Genomic DNA, 23435 nt, shown 5'->3' with positions numbered 1-23435 from the left:
ATCATCTTGCTGTCATCATCCATTTTCTTCTGCTCGTAATCTATTTTAGTTTTCTCTCTTTCTAGTTCGCTCTTTATCTGATCAAGTTCTTCTCTCACCATGTTTTCTTTTATTCTCATTTCTTCTTCTTTCTCTTGCTTTTTCTTAATATGTTCTTGCAGTGTGTTCAACTCTTGCATTTTTAGGCTCATGTCTTGATGTTCCTGCTCAGCTTTAGTTTTCAACTCTAGGATCTTGACTTTGGTTTCTGCTAGACCTTTTCTTTCTTCTTCTATTTCCTTTTGTTCTGTTAGATATTCTTCCTTCTGTTTGCTGACCTGAGCATCAAATGCATCAATTCTCTGTTGCAACTGTGTCCATTTGTGGTTTATTTCTTCTCTTTCTTGTTCTAGAAAGTCTCCGCTGTTCTTCAACTCTTGTTTTTGTTTAATTATTTCTGTATTCATTTTTTCCAGATCCTCTTGCTTTCTCTTTGTTTCTTCAGTGACAGTCTCAATGTCTTCCTTTTCCTTTTGTAGATGAGCTTCCATTTCCTTTAGTGTTTCTCTCTCCTTCTTTATTTCCTCCTCCATGCATTTGATTTGTTCGCTTTCTTTTTGCAGCTCTGTCTTACTTTCAGCTAGAATACATTTTTCATCAATGATCTTTTGTTTTTCAAGGTCAAGTTCTTCTCTCTGGAGTTTAATATAACGTCTCTGATCTTCTACTTTATCCATTAACTTCTGAACTATTTCTTTGTCATTTTCAATTTGAACCTTTTCTAGATCAATCTCTTGTATTTTCTGGTCAAGTGCTGATCTCTCTAGTTTGATTTCTTCTCTCGTGTCTTCCATTTGCTTTCTTTCTGTCATCATGTCAGATCTTATCTTTTGCAGGTCTTTTCTTTCCCGTTCAATCATCTTGCTGTCATCATCCATTTTCTTCTGCTCGTAATCTATTTTAGTTTTCTCTCTTTCTAGTTCGCTCTTTATCTGATCAAGTTCTTCTCTCACCATGTTTTCTTTTATTCTCATTTCTTCTTCTTTCTCTTGCTTTTTCTTAATATGTTCTTGCAGTGTGTTCAACTCTTGCATTTTTAGACTCATGTCTTGATGTTCCTGCTCAGCTTTAGTTTTCAACTCTAGGATCTTGACTTTGGTTTCTTCTAGACCTTTTCTTTCTTCTTCTATTTCCTTTTGTTCTGTTAGATATTCTTCCTTCTGTTTGCTGACCTGAGCATCAAATGCATCAATTCTCTGTTGCAACTGTGTCCATTTGTGGTTTATTTCTTCTCTTTCTTGTTCTAGAAAGTCTCCGCTGTTCTTCAACTCTTGTTTTTGTTTAATTATTTCTGTATTCATTTTTTCCAGATCCTCTTGCTTTCTCTTTGTTTCGTCAGTGACAGTCTCAATGTCTTCCTTTTCCTTTTGTAGATGAGCTTCCATTTCCTTTAGTGTTTCTCTCTCCTTCTTTATTTCCTCCTCCATGCATTTGATTTGTTCGCTTTCTTTTTGCAGCTCTGTCTTACTTTCAGCTAGAATACATTTTTCATCAATGATCTTTTGTTTTTCAAGGTCAAGTTCTTCTCTCTGGAGTTTAATATAACGTCTCTGATCTTCTACTTTATCCATTAACTTCTGAACTATTTCTTTGTCATTTTCAATTTGAACCTTTTCTAGATCAATCTCTTGTATTTTCTGGTCAAGTGCTGATCTCTCTAGTTTGATTTCTTCTCTCGTGTCTTCCATTTGCTTTCTTTCTGTCATCATGTCAGACCTCATCTTTTGCAGGTCTTTTCGTTCCCGTTCAATCATCTTGCTGTCATCATCCATTTTCTTCTGTTCGTGATCTATTTTAGTTTTCTCTCTTTCTAGTTCGCTCTTTATCTGATCAAGTTCTTCTCTCACCATGTTTTCTTTTATTCTCATTTCTTCTGCTTTCTCTTGTTCTTTCTTAATATGTTCTTGAAGTGTGTTCAACTCCTTCATTTTTAGGCTCATGTCTTGATGTTCCTGCTCAGCTTTAGTTTTCAACTCTAGGATCTTGACTTTGGTCTCTTCTAGACCTTTTCTTTCTTCTTCTATTTCCTTTTGTTCTGTTAGATATTCTTCCTTCTGTTTGCTGACCTGAGCATCAAATGCATCAATTCTCTGTTGTAACTGTGTCCATTTGTGGTTTATTTCTTCTCTTTCTTGTTCTAGAAGGTCTCTGCTGTTCTTCAAGTCATGTTTTTGTTTAATTATTTCTGTATTCATTTTTTCCAGATCCTCTTGCTTTTTCTTTGTTTCCTCAGTGACAGTCTCAATGTCTTCCTTTTCCTTTTGTAGATGAGCTTCCAATTCCTTCAGTGTTTCTCTCTCCTTCTTTATTTCCTCCTCCATGCATTTGATTTGTTCGCTTTCTTTTTGCAGCTCTGTCTTACTTTCAGCTAGAATACATTTTTCATCAGTGATCTTTTGTTTATCAAGGTCAAGTTCTTCTCTCTGGAGTTTAATATAATGTCTCTGATCTTCTACTTTATCCATTAACTTCTGAACTATTTCTTTGTCATTTTCAATTTTAATCTTTTCTAGATCAATCTCTTGTATTTTCTGGTCAAGTGCTGATCTCTCTAGTTTGATTTCTTCTCTCGTGTCTTCCATTTGCTTTCTTTCTGTCATCATGTCAGATCTTATCTTTTGCAGGTCTTTTCGTTCCCGTTCAATCATCTTGCTGTCATCATCCATTTTCTTCTGCTCATCATCTATTTTAGTTTTCTCTCTTTCTAGTTCGCTCTTTATCTGATCAAGTTCTTCTCTCACCATGTTTTCTTGTATTCTCATTTCATCTTCTTTCTCTTGTTCTTTCTTAATATGTTCTTGCAGTGTGTTCAACTCCTTCATTTTTAGGCTCATGTCTTGATGTTCCTGCTCAGCTTTAGTTTTCAGCTCCAGGATCTTGACTTTGGTCTCCTCTACCCCTTTTCTTTCTTCTTCTATTTCCTTTTGTTCTGTTATATATTCTTCCTTCTGTTTTCTGACCTGAGCATCAAATGCATCAATTCTCTGTTGCAACTGTGTCCATTTGTGGTTTATTTCTTCTCTTTCTTGTTCTAGAAGGTCTCTGCTGTTCTTCAACTCCTGTTTTTGTTTAATTATTTCTGTATTCATTTTTTCCAGATCCTCTTGCTTTATCTTTGTTTCCTCAGTGACAGTCTCAATGTCTTCCTTTTCCTTTTGTAGATGAGCTTCCATTTCCTTTAGTGTTTCTCTCTCCTTCTTTATTTCCTCCTTCATGCATTTGATTTGTTCCCTTTCTTTTTGCAGCTCTGTCTTACTTTCAGCTAGAATACAATTTTCATGAGTGATCTTTTGTTTTTCAAGGTCAAGTTCTTCTCTCTGGAGTTTAATATAATGTCTCTGATCTTCTACTTTATTCATTAACTTCTGAACTATTTCTTTGTCATTTTCAATTTTAATCTTTTCTAGATCAATCTCTTGTATTTTCTGGTCAAGTGCTGATCTCTCTAGTTTGATTTCTTCTCTCGTGTCTTCCATTTTCTTTCTTTCTGTCATCATGTCAGATCTTATCTTTTGAAGGTCTTTTCTTTCCCGTTCAATCATCTTGCTGTCATCATCCATTTTCTTCTGCTCGTGATCTATTTTAGTTTTCTCTCTTTCTAGTTCAATCTTTATCTGATCAAGTTCTTCTCTCACCATGTTTTCTTTTACTCTCATTTCTTCTGCTTTCTCTTGTTCTTTCTTAATATGTTCTTGCAGTGTGTTCAACTCCTTCATTTTTAGGCTCATGTCTTGATGTTCCTGCTCAGCTTTAGTTTTCAGCTCCAGGATCTTGACTTTGGTCTCCTCTAGACCTTTTCTTTCTTCTTCTATTTCCTTTTGTTCTGTTAGATATTCTTCCTTCTGTTTGCTGACCTGAGCATCAAATGCATCAATTCTCTGTTGTAACTGTGCCCATTTGTGGTTTATTTCTTCTCTTTCTTGTTCTAGAAGGTCTCTGCTATTCTTCAACCCTTGTTTTTGTTCAATTATTTCTGTATTCATTTTTTCAAGATCCACTTGCTTTCTATTTGTCTCTTCAGTCACACTCTCAACATCTTCCTTTTCCTTTTGTAGATGAGCTTCCAATTCCTTCAGTGTTTCTCTCTCCTTCTTTATTTCCGCCTCCATGCATTTGATTTGTTCGCTTTCTTTTTGCAGCTCTGTCTTACTTTCAGCTAGAATACATTTTTCATCAGTGATCTTTTGTCTTTCAAGGTCAAGTTCTTCTCTCTGGAGTTTAATATAATGTCTCTGATCTTCTACTTTATCCATTAACTTCTGAACTATTTCTTTGTCATTTTCAATTTTAATCTTTTCTAGATCAATCTCTTGTATTTTCTGGTCAAGTGCTGATCTCTCTAGTTTGATTTCTTCTCTCGTGTCTTCCATTTGCTTTCTTTCTGTCATCATGTCAGATCTTATCTTTTGCAGGTCTTTTCGTTCCCGTTCAATCAGCTTGCTGTCATCATCCATTTTCTTCTGCTCGTCATCTATTTTAGTTTTCTCTCTTTCTAGTTCAATCTTTATCTGATCAAGCTCTTCTCTCACCATGTTTTCTTTTATTCTCATTTCTTCTGCTTTCTCTTGTTCTTTCTTAATATGTTCTTGCAGTGTCTTCAACTCCTGCATTTTTAGGCCCATGTCTTGATGTTCCTGCTCAGCTTTAGTTTTCAACTCTAGGATCTTGACTTTGGTCTCCTCTAGACCTTTTCTTTCTTCTTCTATTTCCTTTTGTTCTGTTAGATATTCTTCCTTCTGTTTGCTGACCTGAGCATCAAATGCATCAATTCTCTGTTGTAACTGTGCCCATTTGTGGTTTATTTCTTCTCTTTCTTGTTCTAGAAGGTCTCTGCTGTTCTTCAACTCTTGTTTTTGTTCAATTATTTCTGTATTCATTTTTTCAAGATCCACTTGCTTTCTATTTGTCTCTTCAGTCACACTCTCAACATCTTCCTTTTCCTTTTGTAGATGAGCTTCCAATTCCTTCAGTGTTTCTCTCTCCTTCTTTATTTCCTCCTCCATGCATTTGATTTGTTCGCTTTCTTTTTGCAGCTCTGTCTTACTTTCAGCTAGAATACATTTTTCATCAGTGATCTTTTGTCTTTCAAGGTCAAGTTCTTCTCTCTGGAGTTTAATATAATGTCTCTGATCTTCTACTTTATCCATTAACTTCTGAACTATTTCTTTGTCATTTTCAATTTTAATCTTTTCTAGATCAATCTCTTGTATTTTCTGGTCAAGTGCTGATCTCTCTAGTTTGATTTCTTCTCTCGTGTCTTCCATTTGCTTTCTTTCTGTCATCATGTCAGATCTTATCTTTTGAAGGTCTTTTCTTTCCCGTTCAATCAGCTTGCTGTCATCATCCATTTTCTTCTGCTCGTGATCTATTTTAGTTTTCTCTCTTTCTAGTTCAATCTTTATCTGATCAAGCTCTTCTCTCACCTTGTTTTCTTTTATTCTCATTTCTTCTGCTTTCTCTTGTTCTTTCTTAATATGTTCTTGCAGTGTCTTCAACTCCTGCATTTTTAGGCCCATGTCTTGATGTTCCTGCTCAGCTTTAGTTTTCAACTCTAGGATCTTGACTTTGGTCTCTTCTAGACCTTTTCTTTCTTCTTCTATTTCCTTTTGTTCTGTTAGATATTCTTCCTTCTGTTTGCTGACCTGAGCATCAAATGCATCAATTCTCTGTTGCAACTGTGTCCATTTGTGGTTTATTTCTTCTCTTTCTTGTTCTAGAAAGTCTCCGCTGTTCTTCAACTCTTGTTTTTGTTTAATTATTTCTGTATTCATTTTTTCCAGATCCTCTTGCTTTCTCTTTGTTTCTTCAGTGACAGTCTCAATGTCTTCCTTTTCCTTTTGTAGATGAGCTTCCATTTCCTTTAGTGTTTCTCTCTCCTTCTTTATTTCCTCCTCCATGCATTTGATTTGTTCGCTTTCTTTTTGCAGCTCTGTCTTACTTTCAGCTAGAATACATTTTTCATCAATGATCTTTTGTTTTTCAAGGTCAAGTTCTTCTCTCTGGAGTTTAATATAACGTCTCTGATCTTCTACTTTATCCATTAACTTCTGAACTATTTCTTTGTCATTTTCAATTTGAACCTTTTCTAGATCAATCTCTTGTATTTTCTGGTCAAGTGCTGATCTCTCTAGTTTGATTTCTTCTCTCGTGTCTTCCATTTTCTTTCTTTCTGTCATCATGTCAGATCTTATCTTTTGCAGGTCTTTTCGTTCCCGTTCAATCATCTTGCTGTCATCATCCATTTTCTTCTGTTCGTGATCTATTTTAGTTTTCTCTCTTTCTAGTTCGCTCTTTATCTGATCAAGTTCTTCTCTCACCATGTTTTCTTTTATTCTCATTTCTTCTGCTTTCTCTTGTTCTTTCTTAATATGTTCTTGAAGTGTGTTCAACTCCTTCATTTTTAGGCTCATGTCTTGATGTTCCTGCTCAGCTTTAGTTTTCAACTCTAGGATCTTGACTTTGGTCTCTTCTAGACCTTTTCTTTCTTCTTCTATTTCCTTTTGTTCTGTTAGATATTCTTCCTTCTGTTTGCTGACCTGAGCATCAAATGCATCAATTCTCTGTTGTAACTGTGTCCATTTGTGGTTTATTTCTTCTCTTTCTTGTTCTAGAAGGTCTCTGCTGTTCTTCAAGTCATGTTTTTGTTTAATTATTTCTGTATTCATTTTTTCCAGATCCTCTTGCTTTTTCTTTGTTTCCTCAGTGACAGTCTCAATGTCTTCCTTTTCCTTTTGTAGATGAGCTTCCAATTCCTTCAGTGTTTCTCTCTCCTTCTTTATTTCCTCCTCCATGCATTTGATTTGTTCGCTTTCTTTTTGCAGCTCTGTCTTACTTTCAGCTAGAATACATTTTTCATCAGTGATCTTTTGTTTATCAAGGTCAAGTTCTTCTCTCTGGAGTTTAATATAATGTCTCTGATCTTCTACTTTATCCATTAACTTCTGAACTATTTCTTTGTCATTTTCAATTTTAATCTTTTCTAGATCAATCTCTTGTATTTTCTGGTCAAGTGCTGATCTCTCTAGTTTGATTTCTTCTCTCGTGTCTTCCATTTGCTTTCTTTCTGTCATCATGTCAGATCTTATCTTTTGCAGGTCTTTTCGTTCCCGTTCAATCATCTTGCTGTCATCATCCATTTTCTTCTGCTCGTCATCTATTTTAGTTTTCTTTCTTTCTAGTTCAATCTTTATCTGATCAAGTTCTTCTCTCACCATGTTTTCTTTTATTCTCATTTCTTCTGCTTTCTCTTGTTCTTTCTTAATATGTTCTTGCAGTGTCTTCAACTCCTGCATTTTTAGGCCCATGTCTTGATGTTCCTGCTCAGCTTTAGTTTTCAACTCTAGGATCTTGACTTTGGTCTCCTCTAGACCTTTTCTTTCTTCTTCTATTTCCTTTTGTTCTGTTAGATATTCTTCCTTCTGTTTGCTGACCTGAGCATCAAATGCATCAATTCTCTTTTGTAACTGTGTCCATTTGTGGTTTATTTCTTCTCTTTCTTGTTCTAGAATGTCTCTGCTGTTCTTCAACTCATGTTTTTGTTTAATTATTTCTGTATTCATTTTTTCCAGATCCTCTTGCTTTCTCTTTGTTTCCTCAGTGACAGTCTCAATGTCTTCCTTTTCCTTTTGTAGATGAGCTTCCAATTCCTTCAGTGTTTCTCTCTCCTTCTTTATTTCCTCCTCCATGCATTTGATTTGTTCGCTTTCTTTTTGCAGCTCTGTCTTACTTTCAGCTAGAATACATTTTTCATCAGTGATCTTTTGTCTTTCAAGGTCAAGTTCTTCTCTCTGGAGTTTAATATAACATCTCTGATCTTCTACTTTGTCCATTAACTTCTGAACTATTTCTTTGTCATTTTCAGTTTGAACCTTTTCTAGATCAATCTCTTGTATTTTCTGGTCAAGTGCTGATCTCTCTAGTTTGATTTCTTCTTTCATGTCTTCCATTTGCTTTCTTTCTTTTATCATGTGAGATCTTATCTTTTGCAGGTCTTTTCTTTCCCGTTCAATCATCTTGCCGTCATCATCCATTTTCTTCTGCTCGTGATCTATTTTAGTTTTCTCTCTTTCTAGTTCGCTCTTTATCTGATCAAGTTCTTCTCTCACCATGTTTTCTTTTATTCTCATTTCATCTTCTTTCTCTTGTTCTTTCTTAATATGTTCTTGCAGTGTGTTCAACTCCTTCATTTTTAGGCTCATGTCTTGATGTTCCTGCTCAGCTTTAGTTTTCAGCTCCAGGATCTTGACTTTGGTCTCCTCTAGACCTTTTCTTTCTTCTTCTATTTCCTTTTGTTCTGTTAGATATTCTTCCTTCTGTTTGCTGACCTGAGCATCAAATGCATCAATTCTCTGTTGTAACTGTGCCCATTTGTGGTTTATTTCTTCTCTTTCTTGTTCTAGAAGGTCTCTGCTGTTCTTCAACCCTTGTTTTTGTTCAATTATTTCTGTATTCATTTTTTCAAGATCCACTTGCTTTCTATTTGTCTCTTCAGTCACACTCTCAACATCTTCCTTTTCCTTTTGTAGATGATCTTCCAATTCCTTCAGTGTTTCTCTCTCCTTCTTTATTTCCTCCTCCATGCATTTGATTTGTTCGCTTTCTTTTTGCAGCTCTGTCTTACTTTCAGCTAGAATACATTTTTCATCAGTGATCTTTTGTCTTTCAAGGTCAAGTTCTTCTCTCTGGAGTTTAATATAAAGTCTCTGATCTTCTACTTTATCCATTAACTTCTGAACTATTTCTTTGTCATTTTCAATTTTAATCTTTTCTAGATCAATCTCTTGTATTTTCTGGTCAAGTGCTGATCTCTCTAGTTTGATTTCTTCTCTCGTGTCTTCCATTTGCTTTCTTTCTGTCATCATGTCAGATCTTATCTTTTGAAGGTCTTTTCTTTCCCGTTCAATCATCTTGCTGTCATCATCCATTTTCTTCTGCTCGTGATCTATTTTAGTTTTCTCTCTTTCTAGTTCAATCTTTATCTGATCAAGCTCTTCTCTCACCATGTTTTCTTTTATTCTCATTTCTTCTGCTTTCTCTTGTTCTTTCTTAATATGTTCTTGCAGTGTGTTCAACTCCTTCTCCTTTTTTAGGCTTATGTATTGATGTTCCTGCTCAGCTTTAGTGTTCAGCTCCAGGATCTTGACTTTGGTCTCTTCTAGACCTTTTCTTTCTTCTTCTATTTCCTTTTGTTCTGTTAGATATTCTTCCTTCTGTTTGCTGACCTGAGCATCAAATGCATCAATTCTCTGTTGCAACTGTGTCCATTTGTGGTTTATTTCTTCTCTTTCTTGATCTAGAAGGTCTCTGCTGTTCTTCAACTCTTGTTTTTGTTTAATTATTTCTGTATTCATTTTTTCCAGATCCTCTTGCTTTATCTTTGTTTCCTCAGTGACAGTCTCAATGTCTTCCTTTTCCTTTTGTAGATGAGCTTCCAATTCCTTCAGTGTTTCTCTCTCCTTCTTTATTTCCTCCTCCATGCATTTGATTTGTTCGCTTTCTTTTTGCAGCTCTGTCTTACTTTCAGCTAGAATACATTTTTCATCAGTGATCTTTTGTTTATCAAGGTCAAGTTCTTCTCTCTGGAGTTTAATATAAAGTCTCTGATCTTCTACTTTATCCATTAACTGCTGAACTATTTCTTTGTCATTTTCAATTTGAACCTTTTCTAGATCAATCTCTTGTATTTTCTGGTCAAGTGCTGATCTCTCTAGTTTGATTTCTTCTTTCATGTCTTCCATTTGCTTTCTTTCTGTCATCATGTCAGATCTTATCTTTTGCAGGTCTTTTCTTTCCCGTTCAATCATCTTGCTGTCATCATCCATTTTCTTCTGCTCGTGATCTATTTTAGTTTTCTCTCTTTCTAGTTCAATCTTTATCTGATCAAGTTCTTCTCTCACCATGTTTTCTTTTACTCTCATTTCTTCTTCTTTCTCTTGTTCTTTCTTAATTTGTCCTTGCAGTGTCTTCAACTCTTGCATTTTTAGGCCCATGTCTTGATGTTCCTGCTCAGCTTTAGTTTTCAACTCTATGATCTTGACTTTGGTTTCTTCTAGACCTTTTCTTTCTTTTTCTATTTCATATTGTTCTGTTAGATATTCTTCCTTCTGTTTGCTGACCTGAGCATCAAATGCATCAATTCTCTGTTGCAACTGTGTCCATTTGTGGTTTATTTCTTCTCTTTCTTGTTCTAGAAGGTCTCTGCTGTTCTTCAACTCTTGTTTTTGTTCAATTATTTCTGTATTCATTTTTTCAAGATCCACTTGCTTTCTATTTGTCTCTTCAGTCACACTCTCAACATCTTCCTTTTCCTTTTGTAGATGAGCTTCCAATTCCTTCAGTGTTTCTCTCTCCTTCTTTATTTCCTCCTCCATGCATTTGATTTGTTCGCTTTCTTTTTGCAGCTCTGTCTTACTTTCAGCTAGAATACATTTTTCATCAGTGATCTTTTGTCTTTCAAGGTCAAGTTCTTCTCTCTGGAGTTTAATATAACATCTCTGATCTTCTACTTTGTCCATTAACTTCTGAACTATTTCTTTGTCATTTTCAGTTTGAACCTTTTCTAGATCAATCTCTTGTATTTTCTGGTCAAGTGCTGATCTCTCTAGTTTGATTTCTTCTTTCATGTCTTCCATTTGCTTTCTTTCTTTTATCATGTGAGATCTTATCTTTTGCAGGTCTTTTCTTTCCCGTTCAATCATCTTGCCGTCATCATCCATTTTCTTCTGCTCGTGATCTATTTTAGTTTTCTCTCTTTCTAGTTCGCTCTTTATCTGATCAAGTTCTTCTCTCACCATGTTTTCTTTTATTCTCATTTCATCTTCTTTCTCTTGTTCTTTCTTAATATGTTCTTGCAGTGTGTTCAACTCCTTCATTTTTAGGCTCATGTCTTGATGTTCCTGCTCAGCTTTAGTTTTCAGCTCCAGGATCTTGACTTTGGTCTCCTCTAGACCTTTTCTTTCTTCTTCTATTTCCTTTTGTTCTGTTAGATATTCTTCCTTCTGTTTGCTGACCTGAGCATCAAATGCATCAATTCTCTGTTGTAACTGTGCCCATTTGTGGTTTATTTCTTCTCTTTCTTGTTCTAGAAGGTCTCTGCTGTTCTTCAACCCTTGTTTTTGTTCAATTATTTCTGTATTCATTTTTTCAAGATCCACTTGCTTTCTATTTGTCTCTTCAGTCACACTCTCAACATCTTCCTTTTCCTTTTGTAGATGATCTTCCAATTCCTTCAGTGTTTCTCTCTCCTTCTTTATTTCCTCCTCCATGCATTTGATTTGTTCGCTGTCTTTTTGCAGCTCTGTCTTACTTTCAGCTAGAATACATTTTTCATCAGTGATCTTTTGTTTTTCAAGGTCAAGTTCTTCTCTCTGGAGTTTAATATAAAGTCTCTGATCTTCTACTTTATCCATTAACTTCTGAACTATTTCTTTGTCATTTTCAATTTTAATCTTTTCTAGATCAATCTCTTGTATTTTCTGGTCAAGTGCTGATCTCTCTAGTTTGATTTCTTCTCTCGTGTCTTCCATTTGCTTTCTTTCTGTCATCATGTCAGATCTTATCTTTTGAAGGTCTTTTCTTTCCCGTTCAATCATCTTGCTGTCATCATCCATTTTCTTCTGCTCGTGATCTATTTTAGTTTTCTCTCTTTCTAGTTCAATCTTTATCTGATCAAGCTCTTCTCTCACCATGTTTTCTTTTATTCTCATTTCTTCTGCTTTCTCTTGTTCTTTCTTAATATGTTCTTGCAGTGTGTTCAACTCCTTCTCCTTTTTTAGGCTTATGTATTGATGTTCCTGCTCAGCTTTAGTGTTCAGCTCCAGGATCTTGACTTTGGTCTCTTCTAGACCTTTTCTTTCTTCTTCTATTTCCTTTTGTTCTGTTAGATATTCTTCCTTCTGTTTGCTGACCTGAGCATCAAATGCATCAATTCTCTGTTGCAACTGTGTCCATTTGTGGTTTATTTCTTCTCTTTCTTGATCTAGAAGGTCTCTGCTGTTCTTCAACTCTTGTTTTTGTTTAATTATTTCTGTATTCATTTTTTCCAGATCCTCTTGCTTTATCTTTGTTTCCTCAGTGACAGTCTCAATGTCTTCCTTTTCCTTTTGTAGATGAGCTTCCAATTCCTTCAGTGTTTCTCTCTCCTTCTTTATTTCCTCCTCCATGCATTTGATTTGTTCGCTTTCTTTTTGCAGCTCTGTCTTACTTTCAGCTAGAATACATTTTTCATCAGTGATCTTTTGTTTATCAAGGTCAAGTTCTTCTCTCTGGAGTTTAATATAAAGTCTCTGATCTTCTACTTTATCCATTAACTGCTGAACTATTTCTTTGTCATTTTCAATTTGAACCTTTTCTAGATCAATCTCTTGTATTTTCTGGTCAAGTGCTGATCTCTCTAGTTTGATTTCTTCTTTCATGTCTTCCATTTGCTTTCTTTCTGTCATCATGTCAGATCTTATCTTTTGCAGGTCTTTTCTTTCCCGTTCAATCATCTTGCTGTCATCATCCATTTTCTTCTGCTCGTGATCTATTTTAGTTTTCTCTCTTTCTAGTTCAATCTTTATCTGATCAAGTTCTTCTCTCACCATGTTTTCTTTTACTCTCATTTCTTCTTCTTTCTCTTGTTCTTTCTTAATTTGTCCTTGCAGTGTCTTCAACTCTTGCATTTTTAGGCCCATGTCTTGATGTTCCTGCTCAGCTTTAGTTTTCAACTCTATGATCTTGACTTTGGTTTCTTCTAGACCTTTTCTTTCTTTTTCTATTTCATATTGTTCTGTTAGATATTCTTCCTTCTGTTTGCTGACCTGAGCATCAAATGCATCAATTCTCTGTTGCAACTGTGTCCATTTGTGGTTTATTTCTTCTCTTTCTTGTTCTAGAAGGTCTCTGCTGTTCTTCAACTCTTGTTTTTGTTCAATTATTTCTGTATTCATTTTTTCAAGATCCACTTGCTTTCTATTTGTCTCTTCAGTCACACTCTCAACATCTTCCTTTTCCTTTTGTAGATGAGCTTCCAATTCCTTCAGTGTTTCTCTCTCCTTCTTTATTTCCTCCTCCATGCATTTGATTTGTTCGCTTTCTTTTTGCAGCTCTGTCTTACTTTCAGCTAGAATACATTTTTCATCAGTGATCTTTTGTCTTTCAAGGTCAAGTTCTTCTCTCTGGAGTTTAATATAATGTCTCTGATCTTCTACTTTATCCATTAACTTCTGAACTATTTCTTTGTCATTTTCAATTTTAATCTTTTCTAGATCAATCTCTTGTATTTTCTGGTCAAGTGCTGATCTCTCTAGTTTGATTTCTTCTCTCGTGTCTTCCATTTGCTTTCTTTCTGTCATCATGTCAGATCTTATCTTTTGCAGGTCTTTTCGTTCCCGTTCAATCATCTTGCTGTCATCATCCATTTTCTTCTGCTCGTGATCTATTTTAGTTTTCTTTCTTTCTAGTTCAATCTTTATCTGATCAAGTTCTTCTCTCACCATGTTTTCTTTTATTCTCATTTCATCTTCTTTCTCTTGTTCTTTCTTAATATGTTCTTGCAGTGTCTTCAACTCCTTCATTTTTAGGCTCATGTCTTGATGTTCCTGCTCAGCTTTAGTTTTCAACTCTAGGATCTTGACTTTGGTCTCCTCTAGACCTTTTCTTTCTTCTTCTATTTCCTTTTGTTCTGTTAGATATTCTTCCTTCTGTTTGCTGACCTGAGCATCAAATGCATCAATTCTCTGTTGCAACTGTGTCCATTTGTGGTTTATTTCTTCTCTTTCTTGTTCTAGAAGGTCTCTGCTGTTCTTCAACTCATGTTTTTGTTTAATTATTTCTGTATTCATTTTTTCCAGATCCTCTTGCTTTATCTTTGTTTCTTCAGTGACAGTCTCAATGTCTTCCTTTTCCTTTTGTAGATGAGCTTCCAATTCCTTCAGTGTTTCTCTCTCCTTCTTTATTTCCTCCTCCATGCATTTGATTTGTTCGCTTTCTTTTTGCAGCTCTGTCTTACTTTCAGCTAGAATACAATTTTCATCAGTGATCTTTTGTTTTTCAAGGTCAAGTTCTTCTCTCTGGAGTTTAATATAACGTCTCTGATCTTCTACTTTGTCCATTAACTTCTGAACTATTTCTTTGTCATTTTCAATTTGAACCTTTTCTAGATCAATCTCTTGTATTTTCTGGTCAAGTGCTGATCTCTCTAGTTTGATTTCTTCTCTCATGTCTTCCATTTGCTTTCTTTCTGTCATCATGTCAGACCTCATCTTTTGCAAGTCTTTTCTTTCCTGTTCAATCATCTTACTGCCATCACTCATTTTCTTCTGCTCATGTTCCATTTCAGTTTCCTTTCTTTCCAGTTCCTTCTTCTTCTGAAGCTCAGCAGTCTCTTGTTCAATCAGATGTCTCTCTGTGCTGACCATCTGCTTCATTTCTTCCATTTGCTCTTTTTCTTTGTTTAGTTTACTCTTCATATCCTGTAGTTTCTCCTCCAATTTTGTTGCATCATGGAGCTTTTCATCAAGTTTAGCCCTCTCGTTTTCTAGTTCATTCCTTACTTTTCCTAGATTTTTCAGTTCCACATCATAAGCCTTCATGGCAGCACTCACTTCTTGCCTTTGTTGATTGATTTTGGCTTGTTCATCTTCTAATTGATCCTTCTTCATGACCAAAGCATGTATTGAAGATTCAACATCACCTCTCTGTCTCTGTAGTTCACTTATAGAGAGCTCCAGCTCTTGCTTCTCTTGCCTTAAATTGTCCATTTCTTTTCCAATATATTCTTGTTTCCTCAGTATTTCCATACTGATCTTTTCAAGTGCATCTTTCTTTTTCTCTATTTCTTCAACAATCCAACTTTTCTCTTCCAACTCATGTTTCTGCTTCTCCAGTATCTGCTCTCTCCTCTTAACTTCAAAAGTAATGCCTTCCAGTTCAGCTCTTTTCTTTTCATGCAGGGTTTTCATTTCTTCCATGGTTTGCCATAGGTTTTGTATGTCTCTGTTGAGCTGTTCCAGATCACTCTTGTTTCTTAAGAGTTCCTCAGTGACCATTTCCAGTTCTTCCTTTTTCTTTCTTGTGTCCTTAAACTCTTCCATTATTTCTTTAGCTATTTCTACCTTAACCAGCTCTCTTTTGGTCTCCAAATCCTCCTTTTCTCTATTTATCTCATCCTTCAGCTGCTCCAGTTCTTCTCTTTCTTTCTGCAGCATTTCTCTCATGTTCTCTTCCACCTGTTGCTTTTCTGCAAGTTCTGCTCTCATCTTCTCCAATTCATTCTTGTCTCTTCTAGTGGTTTCTATCTCTTTTCTAAGGTATCCAAGATTTTCCCGTATTTGTCCAATATCTTGAATGAGTCTCTGGATCTCAGCCTTGAAGTTTTCCTTTACATCTCTCACCACCTCACTTTTCTCCATCCTGCTCTCCATGTCAACTTTTAGGTTTCTCACCATTTCTCTGATTTTCACAACCTCTAAAATTAGTCTTTTGATGTCAGCATTGGTACTTTCCTCATCTTCTAGATTCACAGTTTTCTCCACCAATAGCTCAAAATCCTCTTTTGCACTTTGAACATCATTCCTGAGTGTTTCCAGCTCCTGCCGCTCTCTGTTGATCTCCTCTCTTGCCTTTGCTATCTCAGTCTTAATTTTTTCCACCTCATCCCTCTTTCTCATGACTTGTTTCATCGTCTGTTCCAGATCTTTCTTTTCTAGGACTATTTCAGACCTTATGACTTCCAGTTCTCCCTTCTCATGCATCATTTTCTGAATCCTTGTTTCTAGTATTTCTCTCTGGCTCTGTATATCCTTCAGCACCACCTCTCTCGTGTCCTTTTCATGTTGTAACATCTCAGACCTCATATTTTCTAGCTCATCCATCTGGTGTTTTAAGTCTGCTTTAGTTTTCTGAAGTTCTACCTGCTGTTGATCCAGCTCAGCCTTCAACTCTGTCAGTTTGTCTATTTGTCTGTTAATTTCATCTGTCTGACTCTCACTCTCACTCTCTTCTTGCTGGTCGTCCATGCTTAAAGATTCAATTTTTTGAAATTTTTTCCTTAATTCCTCTGAATCTCTCCTCATTTCTTTCTTTTTTCTGTAAGGTTTAACTGTTTGTACTGTACTTTCTCTGGTTGTTTCTTCTAGAAGGTTTTTGAGAATTTCATGTTGCTTCTTCATTTCAACATTTTCTTTGTTCAGCAGTTCATTTTCATTGTGTAATTTCTGTTTGTCCAATGCCATTTCTTGTTTTTGTCTCTCCAAATCAGATCTGTTTCGCTCAAGATCACTTCGCTCTTTGCTCAGCAAGTCTTTGGTACTCTCAATTTGCTGCTTCTCATTTTCTATCTCTTTGTTCTGTTGCTCATAGGTTTCCTTCATGCTATATTTCATAGCTTCGACTTCCAGCCTCATGTCCTCTAGTTCAAATCTTTCATTTCTAGCAGACTTGACTTCATCTTTCATTCTTCCGAGAACCTCTCTGACATGCTCAATTTCCTGGATCAGTCTCTGCATGTAAGCACTCATTTCTTGCCTTTCCTCTGAATCTGCTTGAATATTAACATCTCTCTGCATGCTTCTTTCCAGGTCATGTTTTGATCTCCAGGCCATTTCGCTAGCCTTTTCAGCCTCTTGAATAAGCCTTTGTATCTTGGTGTTTATTTGTTCTTTCTCTTCCAGATCTCCACCTCTTTCTTCAATATGAGATTGTAGTTCCTCTTCAGCTCTGTGTTTCTCAGCTTTCATTCGCTCCATGTCATCACGCTCTATACTTAACATAACTCTGTCCATTTCAAGTTTCTCATTTGCACTTTCAATATCAGCTCTCATTGTCTCCAGATCATCGCTCTTTCTCACTACTTGTCTCATCTTGTGATCAAGATCTTTCCTCTTGCTATCAGTTTCATCCTGAAGAATCTTCAGTTCTTTCATCTCACGTTTAGTCTTTTGCATCTTGTCCTCTAATTCCTCTTTCTGTTTGAGTATTTCAGCTCTCATACCAAATAGTTCCTCTATGTCTGATTGTCTTTTAGTTTCAAACTCTTCTTTTTGGATTAAAATATTTGATTTGATCTCCACATATTTCTCCATTTCTTTTTTGGCCTCTCTCAACATATCATCATTTGCTATTCTTTCTTTTGCTAACTCAGCTTTCATTTGCTCTAGTTGAACTCTTTCATCTTGAATATCCTGTTTCTGAACTTTTATCTCCTCTAATTCTTTATGTAGATTTAATTTATTTTGTTCCATATCTTCTATGTCTTGTTTCAGTTGCATTCTGCTTTTCTCAGTCAATTCCTTTTCATCCAAAAGCTCTTTCCTCAGTTGTTCCACATATTCAGTGTCTTTCTTTAGTGTCTCCATTGGCTGACGCTGATCTAACAGTTCACCTCTTTCTATCTCCAGGTCATGTTTTTGCTTTAAGATTTCCACACTCATCTTATCAAGACTATCTCGCTCTTTCTGCAGGTCTGCACATTTGATGTCACTCTCCTCGGATTGTCTTTTAAAATGTTCTTTGGTTTTTTCCAGATCCATCTTGTCTACAGCAATGGCTTGTTTTTGTCTATCTATGTCAGCTTGTATTTCATCCAGGGTGTCATTTTTCATTTTGACCTCCTTTGCAAATTGATGTCTCTCTTTTTCTAACTCTTCTGCAGCCCTCTGCCTTTCTTTATGAACTTCTAGCTTCAACTTCTCAATATACTCTCTCTCCTTTTCCAGCTCATCTTGTTCAGATTTAAAAGCTTGTTTCTCATTTTGGAGGTTTTCCAAGTCTCTAGCCAACTCAGCTCTTTTTTGCTCCAGATTCTCAAAATCAGCCTTTTCTTTTATTATGTTGCTTTTCATGTAATCCATTTCTTTTTGTTTATTTTGAAGTTCTGTTATCATTTGTTCTAGTTCGTTTTCTTTGTGTTGTAATTTTTCCTTCCCATCTTCAATTTGAGCTATTTGTCTTAAGTTATTTGTATTCATTTGCTTCATAATGTCTTTATCTCTCTGTAAGTCAGTTCTTTGGTGTTTTAGTTCTTCCATGGCTTGGTTTATCTCTGCTTTGGTTTTCTCCAGCTCAGATCTTTCTTCTTGAAGCAAGTCTTTGGCAGACTGTATTTCCTGTCTTTGCTTCTCTATCTCATCTATGAGCTCTTTCCCCTGTTGGTAGTCCGCTGGAATACTACTTATGTCCAATTGCTTTTTAAATTTGGCTGCCATCTCTTCTGCCCTCCATCTTTCATCGGTCTTCTCAGTTAGTTTCTCCAAGTCTTCAGCTTGTTTTTGAAGGTCAGTTTTCATCCTTTCTAGTTCCTCCTTCTCATTTTGAAAGGTGTATTTCTCAACTCTTAGATTCTTTAATTCTTTCTCCACATCAATTTTTCGCCTCTCGATAAGATCCAAATTTTTGGTCAAGAGATCTCTGTCTTTTTCAACCTGATCCTTTTCCTCCAGTAATTCTAGTCTCAGTTGTTCACAGGTTTTCTTTTCTTCCTCTAGACTGACCATCTCTCTCTCTATATTTCTCTTCTGTGACATCATTTCCACTCTTTCTCTTTCTATGATGGTCATTTCTGTCTTTGTGAATTCCATAAGATCATCAACCTCTCGCTGTAATAGATCAATATCAGTTTGTCTCTGGTCCAGTTGACTCATTTCCATCATAATTGTGTTTTTCAGTTCATCCATTTCATCTTGTTGTTGTAAAATGGTTTCCTGCAGCTTTGCAAGTTCACTTTCTCTCCGAGAAAGACTATTGTTCGCTTTTTGAATAGTCTCCACTTGTTTTGTGATGTTCACCCTCATTTCTTCAAGAGTGTCCCTCTCTGTCTTCATTTCTTGTATTGTCATATCATTCTTTTCTTGCTGTTCTGCAAGAAGTTTGTTGGCTTTAGTAATTTCTGTTTTGATTTTCTCTAAATCAGTCTTCTCCATTTCAAATTCAGTTGCTTGCTTTTGTTGATTACATTTTTGAACATTAATCTCATCATTAAGGCTTTCAAGATTTCTTATCTGTTCCTGAAGTTGAGCTGACATTTCTTCTAGCTTCTGTCTTTCATTTTGCATGTCTTGCTTTTCCTTTTCGATGCGTTCAGCTTGCCTTTTCAGTTCAGCTCTCAACTGTTCCAGTTTGTTCTTTTCATCTTCAATAAACTTCTTCTCTAACATCATCTCCTGTTTATGAGGTATTTCCTCAGCTTCAGGTAAGTCTAACTTTTGGCTCTCAACATCTGTTTCTAATGCAGCTTTTAAGTCCATTTCCAGCATCTGCTCCATCAAGACCCTCTTTCCATCTTTATCTGACATTTCTTTGTCTGATAAAGATTTGACTAGATCCACGTCACTCTGTTGAAGAACAATTTCAGCCTCTGACTTCTCAAGCAGACTCTCTTCTGTTAAGCCAAACCTCAGGTGATCAATATCTTCTTGTTTTCTTTCAATTTCTGCCCGCATTCCTTTAAGATCTTCCTTTTCTATTCGCAACTCTTGCTTTTCATCTTCAAGTGCCATTCTTTCTCTTGTTATTTTCTCACTCATCTGTTCAAGCATGTTTCTCTCTTGATGCATCTCTGCCAGTGTGACCTCAATGTTTGTTTTTTGTTCAGAAAGCTTTTTTTCAAGCTCTTCCATGGTTTGAGACATCTCAGCTTTGTTTTTCTCTAGGTCAGACCATTCCCTTCTAATCAAGTCTTTGCCTCTCTCAATTGCTTCTTGTTCCCTTTGTATTTCAGTATAGGATTCATCCAGAATATCTCTCTTCTTTTTAATTTCATCAATGAGATCACTGATTTCTTTCCTCTCTTTGTGGAGTTGAGCTGTCATTTCATCCAGCTTTTGTCTTTCATGTTGTGTTTGTAGTTGGATATTCTCAATCTCTTCTGTCTCTCTTTGCAGGTCAGTTTTAATCTGTTTTATTACTTCCTTCTCATTCTCCAAAACATCTCTCTCATGTTTCAGACTCTCTGAGTCTCTGTCTACATTAACTAGTTTTTGTTGCAGATCTTCCATGTCTCTCTTCAGCAGTTTTCTATCATTTTCCAACATTTCCTGTTTGATCATTACCTCATTCATCTGAATCTCAACATCTTCAGACTTCTTTCTCAGCTCAGTCATCATGTCCTCTTTTTCTCTGATCACTGCAGCTCTTACACTTTCAATGTTGTTATTTTCCTTTTTCATTTCACTTTGTTGTTTATAAATCTCTGCTTGTAGTTGATCTAGCTCATCTTGTCTGAGTCTTATTTTCTCTTTCTCATTTTCAATATCATCATTTTCTTTGGAGATGTTCAATCTCATTTGTTCAAGACTGTGTTTCTCTTTTTGTAGATCTGCCATTAAAGACTCATTTGCAGTTTTCATTTCATCCAGAATCTCATGTTTTCTCTTTGTATCTTCAGCTAGATTAACAATAACTTCTTTCTCCTTCTGAAGTTCTTTGGCCATCTTTTTCACACTCTGTTCCTCATTTTGTGTTTCTTCTTTGAGCTTTTTGATATCATCAGCTTCTCTTTGCAGATCAATCTTCATCTGTTCTAACTTGTTCTTCTCATCTTCAAACACTTGTTTCTGAAGTGTCATAATTTTTAAGTCTTCAGTCAGATATTCTCTGCTTTGGTCTACATCATCTTTTTCTTTCTTCAATTGCTGTTTCTGTTCTTCAATCTCGTGTTTATCTTTATCTAGTTGGCTTCTCTCATTCCTCATTTTTTCCATAATGTCACTCAATTCTCCCTGTAGTTTGTCTAGCTCAGATTGTCTCAGATCAAGCTGACTTTTGTCTTTTATTATAATGTTTCTGTCATTGTCTAGTTCTCTCTGCATATTCTGAATTTCAATTTTCACTTGCTCAAGCTCATGTTGTTTTTGTCTCAGTTGTTCCTCTTGATTTTTTATATCATGTATTTGTCTTGTGATGGTCTCATTCATCTCCTTTAGGGTGTCTCTCTCTTTCTGTGTCTCTGCCAGGATTAATTCTTTCTTTTCTGCTTGCTCAGCAAATTGCTTTTCAAGATCCTCTTTGATTTTAGCAAGTTCATGTTTGGTTTTCTCAAGTTCATGTTTTTCCTTCTCAAGCTGGTCTCTATCAGATTGAATGTCTTTAGACTTCAGTTCAATTTCTGTATTAATTTCATCCAAGACCATGTTTTTTCTTTTTGTCTCCTCAATGAGATTGTCGATTTCTTCTCTCTCTTTCTGGAGTTGAGCTGTTATTTCCTCCAGTTTTTGTATCTCATCTTGTGTGTGTAGTTTGATCTTGTCAATCTCTTCTGTCTCTCTTTGTAGGTCAGTTTTGATCTGTTTTATTAACTCTTTCTCATTCTCCAAAGCTCCTCTATCATGTTTCAGACTCTCTGAGTATCTGTCTACATTAACTAGTTTTTGTTGCAGATCTTCCATGTCTCTCTTCAGCAGTTTTCTATCATTTTCCAACATTTCCTGTTTGATCATTACATCATTCATCTGAATCTCAACATTTTCAGACTTTTTTCTCAGCTCAGTCATCATGTCCTCTTTTTCCCTGATCACTGCAGCTCTTTCACTTTCAATGTTGTTCTTTCCCTTTATAATTAAATTTTGTTGTTTATAAATCTCTGCTTGTAGTTGATCTAGCTCATCTTGTCTGAGTCTTATTTTCTCTTTCTCATTTTCAATATCATCATTTTCTTTGGAGATGTTCAATCTCATTTGCTCAAGGCTGTGTTTCTCTCTTTGTAGATCTGCCATTAAAGACTCATTTGCAGTTTTCATTTCATCCAGAATCTCATGTTTTCTCTTTGTATCTTCAGCAAGATTAACAATAACTTCTTTCTCCTTCTGAAGTTCTTTGGCCATCTTTTTCACACTCTGTTCCTCATTTTGTGTTTCTTCTTTGAGCTTTCTGATATCATCAGCTTCTCTTTGCAGATCAATCTTCATCTGTTCTAACTTGTTCTTCTCATCTTCAAACACTTGTTTCTGAAGTGTCATCATCTTTAAGTCTTCAGCCAGATATTCTCTGCTTTGGTCTACATCATCTTTTTCTTTCTTCAATTGCTGTTTCTGTTCTTCAATCTCATGTTTATCTTTATCTAGTTGGCTTCTCTCATTCCTCATTTTTTCCATAATGTCACTCACTTCTCCCTGTAGTTTGTCTAGCTCAGATTGTCTCAGATCAAGCTGACTTTTGTCTTTTATTATAATGTTTCTGTCATTGTCTAGTTTTCTCTGCATATTCTGAATTTCAATTTTCACTTGCTCAAGTTCATGTTGTTTTTGTCTCAGTTGTTCCTCTTGATTTTTTATATCATGTATTTGTCTTGTGATGGTCTCATTCATCTCCTTTAGGGTGTCTCTCTCTTTCTGTGTCTCTGCCAGGATTAATTCTTTCTTTTCTGCTTGCTCAGCAAATTGCTTTTGAAGATCCTCTTTGATTTTAGCAAGTTCATGTTTGGTTTTCTCAAGTTCATGTTTTTCCTTCTCAAGCTGGTCTCTATCAGATTGAATGGCTTTAGATTTCAGTTCAATTTCTGTATTAATTTCATCCAAGACCATGTTTTTTCTTTTTGTCTCCTCAATGAGATTGTCGATTTCTTCTCTCTCTTTCTGGAGTTGAGCTGTTATTTCCTCCAGTTTTTGCATCTCATCTTGTGTGTGTAGTTTGATCTTGTCAATCTCTTCTGTCTCTCTTTGTAGGTCAGTTTTGATCTGTTTTATTAACTCCTTCTCATTCTCTAAAGCTTCTCTATCATGTTTCAGACTCTCTGAGTATCTGTCTACATTAACTAGTTTTTGTTGCAGATCTTCCATGTCTCTCTTCAGCAGTTTTCTATCATTTTCCAACATTTCCTGTTTGATCATTACCTCATCCATCCGAATCTCAACATCTTCAGACTTCTTTCTCAGCTCAGTCATCATGTCCTGTTTTTCTCTGATCACTGCAGCTCTTACACTTTCAATGTTGTTATTTTCCTTTTTCATTTCACTTTGTTGTTTATAAATCTCTGCTTGTAGTTGATCTAGCTCATCTTGTCTGAGTCTTATTTTCTCTTTCTCATTTTCAATATCATCATTTTCTTTGGAGATGTTCAATCCCATTTGCTCAAGTTTGTTTTTCTCTCTTTGTAGATCTGCCATTAAAGACTCATTTTCAGTTTTCATTTCATCCAGAATCTCATGTTTTCTCTTTGTATCTTCAGCAATATTAGCAATAACTTCTTTCTCCTTCTGAAGTTCTTTGGCCATCTTTTTCACACTCTGTTCCTCATTTTGTGTTTCTTCTTTGAGCTTTTTGATATCATCAGCTTCTCTTTGCAGATCAATCTTCATCTGTTCTAACTTGTTCTTCTCATCTTCAAACACTTGTCTCTGAAGTGTCATAATCTTTAGGTCTTCAGTCAGATATTCTCTTCTTTGGTCTACTTCATCTCTTTCTTTCTTCAGTTGCTGTTTCTG

General features: G+C 35.7%; 1 protein-coding gene across 1 annotated transcript in view; it reads right to left on the bottom strand.

Moving 5' to 3' along the window:
• si:ch211-250g4.3 (nuclear anchorage protein 1) overlaps nucleotides 1-23435 on the bottom strand; it is a 61881-nt gene that overhangs the window by 10668 nt on the left and 27778 nt on the right. The window contains exons 9-14 of the mRNA XM_052585195.1: nucleotides 12384-22844; nucleotides 9699-11486; nucleotides 7908-8801; nucleotides 6357-7013; nucleotides 4143-5462; nucleotides 3000-3248 (exon numbers count right to left, since the gene is read on the bottom strand). Of these exons, the coding sequence (XP_052441155.1) occupies nucleotides 3000-3248; nucleotides 4143-5462; nucleotides 6357-7013; nucleotides 7908-8801; nucleotides 9699-11486; nucleotides 12384-22844 (15369 nt within the window). The remainder of the gene's footprint in view (nucleotides 1-2999; nucleotides 3249-4142; nucleotides 5463-6356; nucleotides 7014-7907; nucleotides 8802-9698; nucleotides 11487-12383; nucleotides 22845-23435) is intronic.

The sequence above is a fragment of the Carassius gibelio genome, chromosome B19, assembly GCF_023724105.1.
Source record: "Carassius gibelio isolate Cgi1373 ecotype wild population from Czech Republic chromosome B19, carGib1.2-hapl.c, whole genome shotgun sequence".
In the NCBI taxonomy this organism is placed as follows: Eukaryota; Metazoa; Chordata; class Actinopteri; order Cypriniformes; family Cyprinidae; genus Carassius; species Carassius gibelio.
Note: the sequence above shows the minus strand (reverse complement) of the source record. Positions and strands in the feature narration are given on the sequence as shown.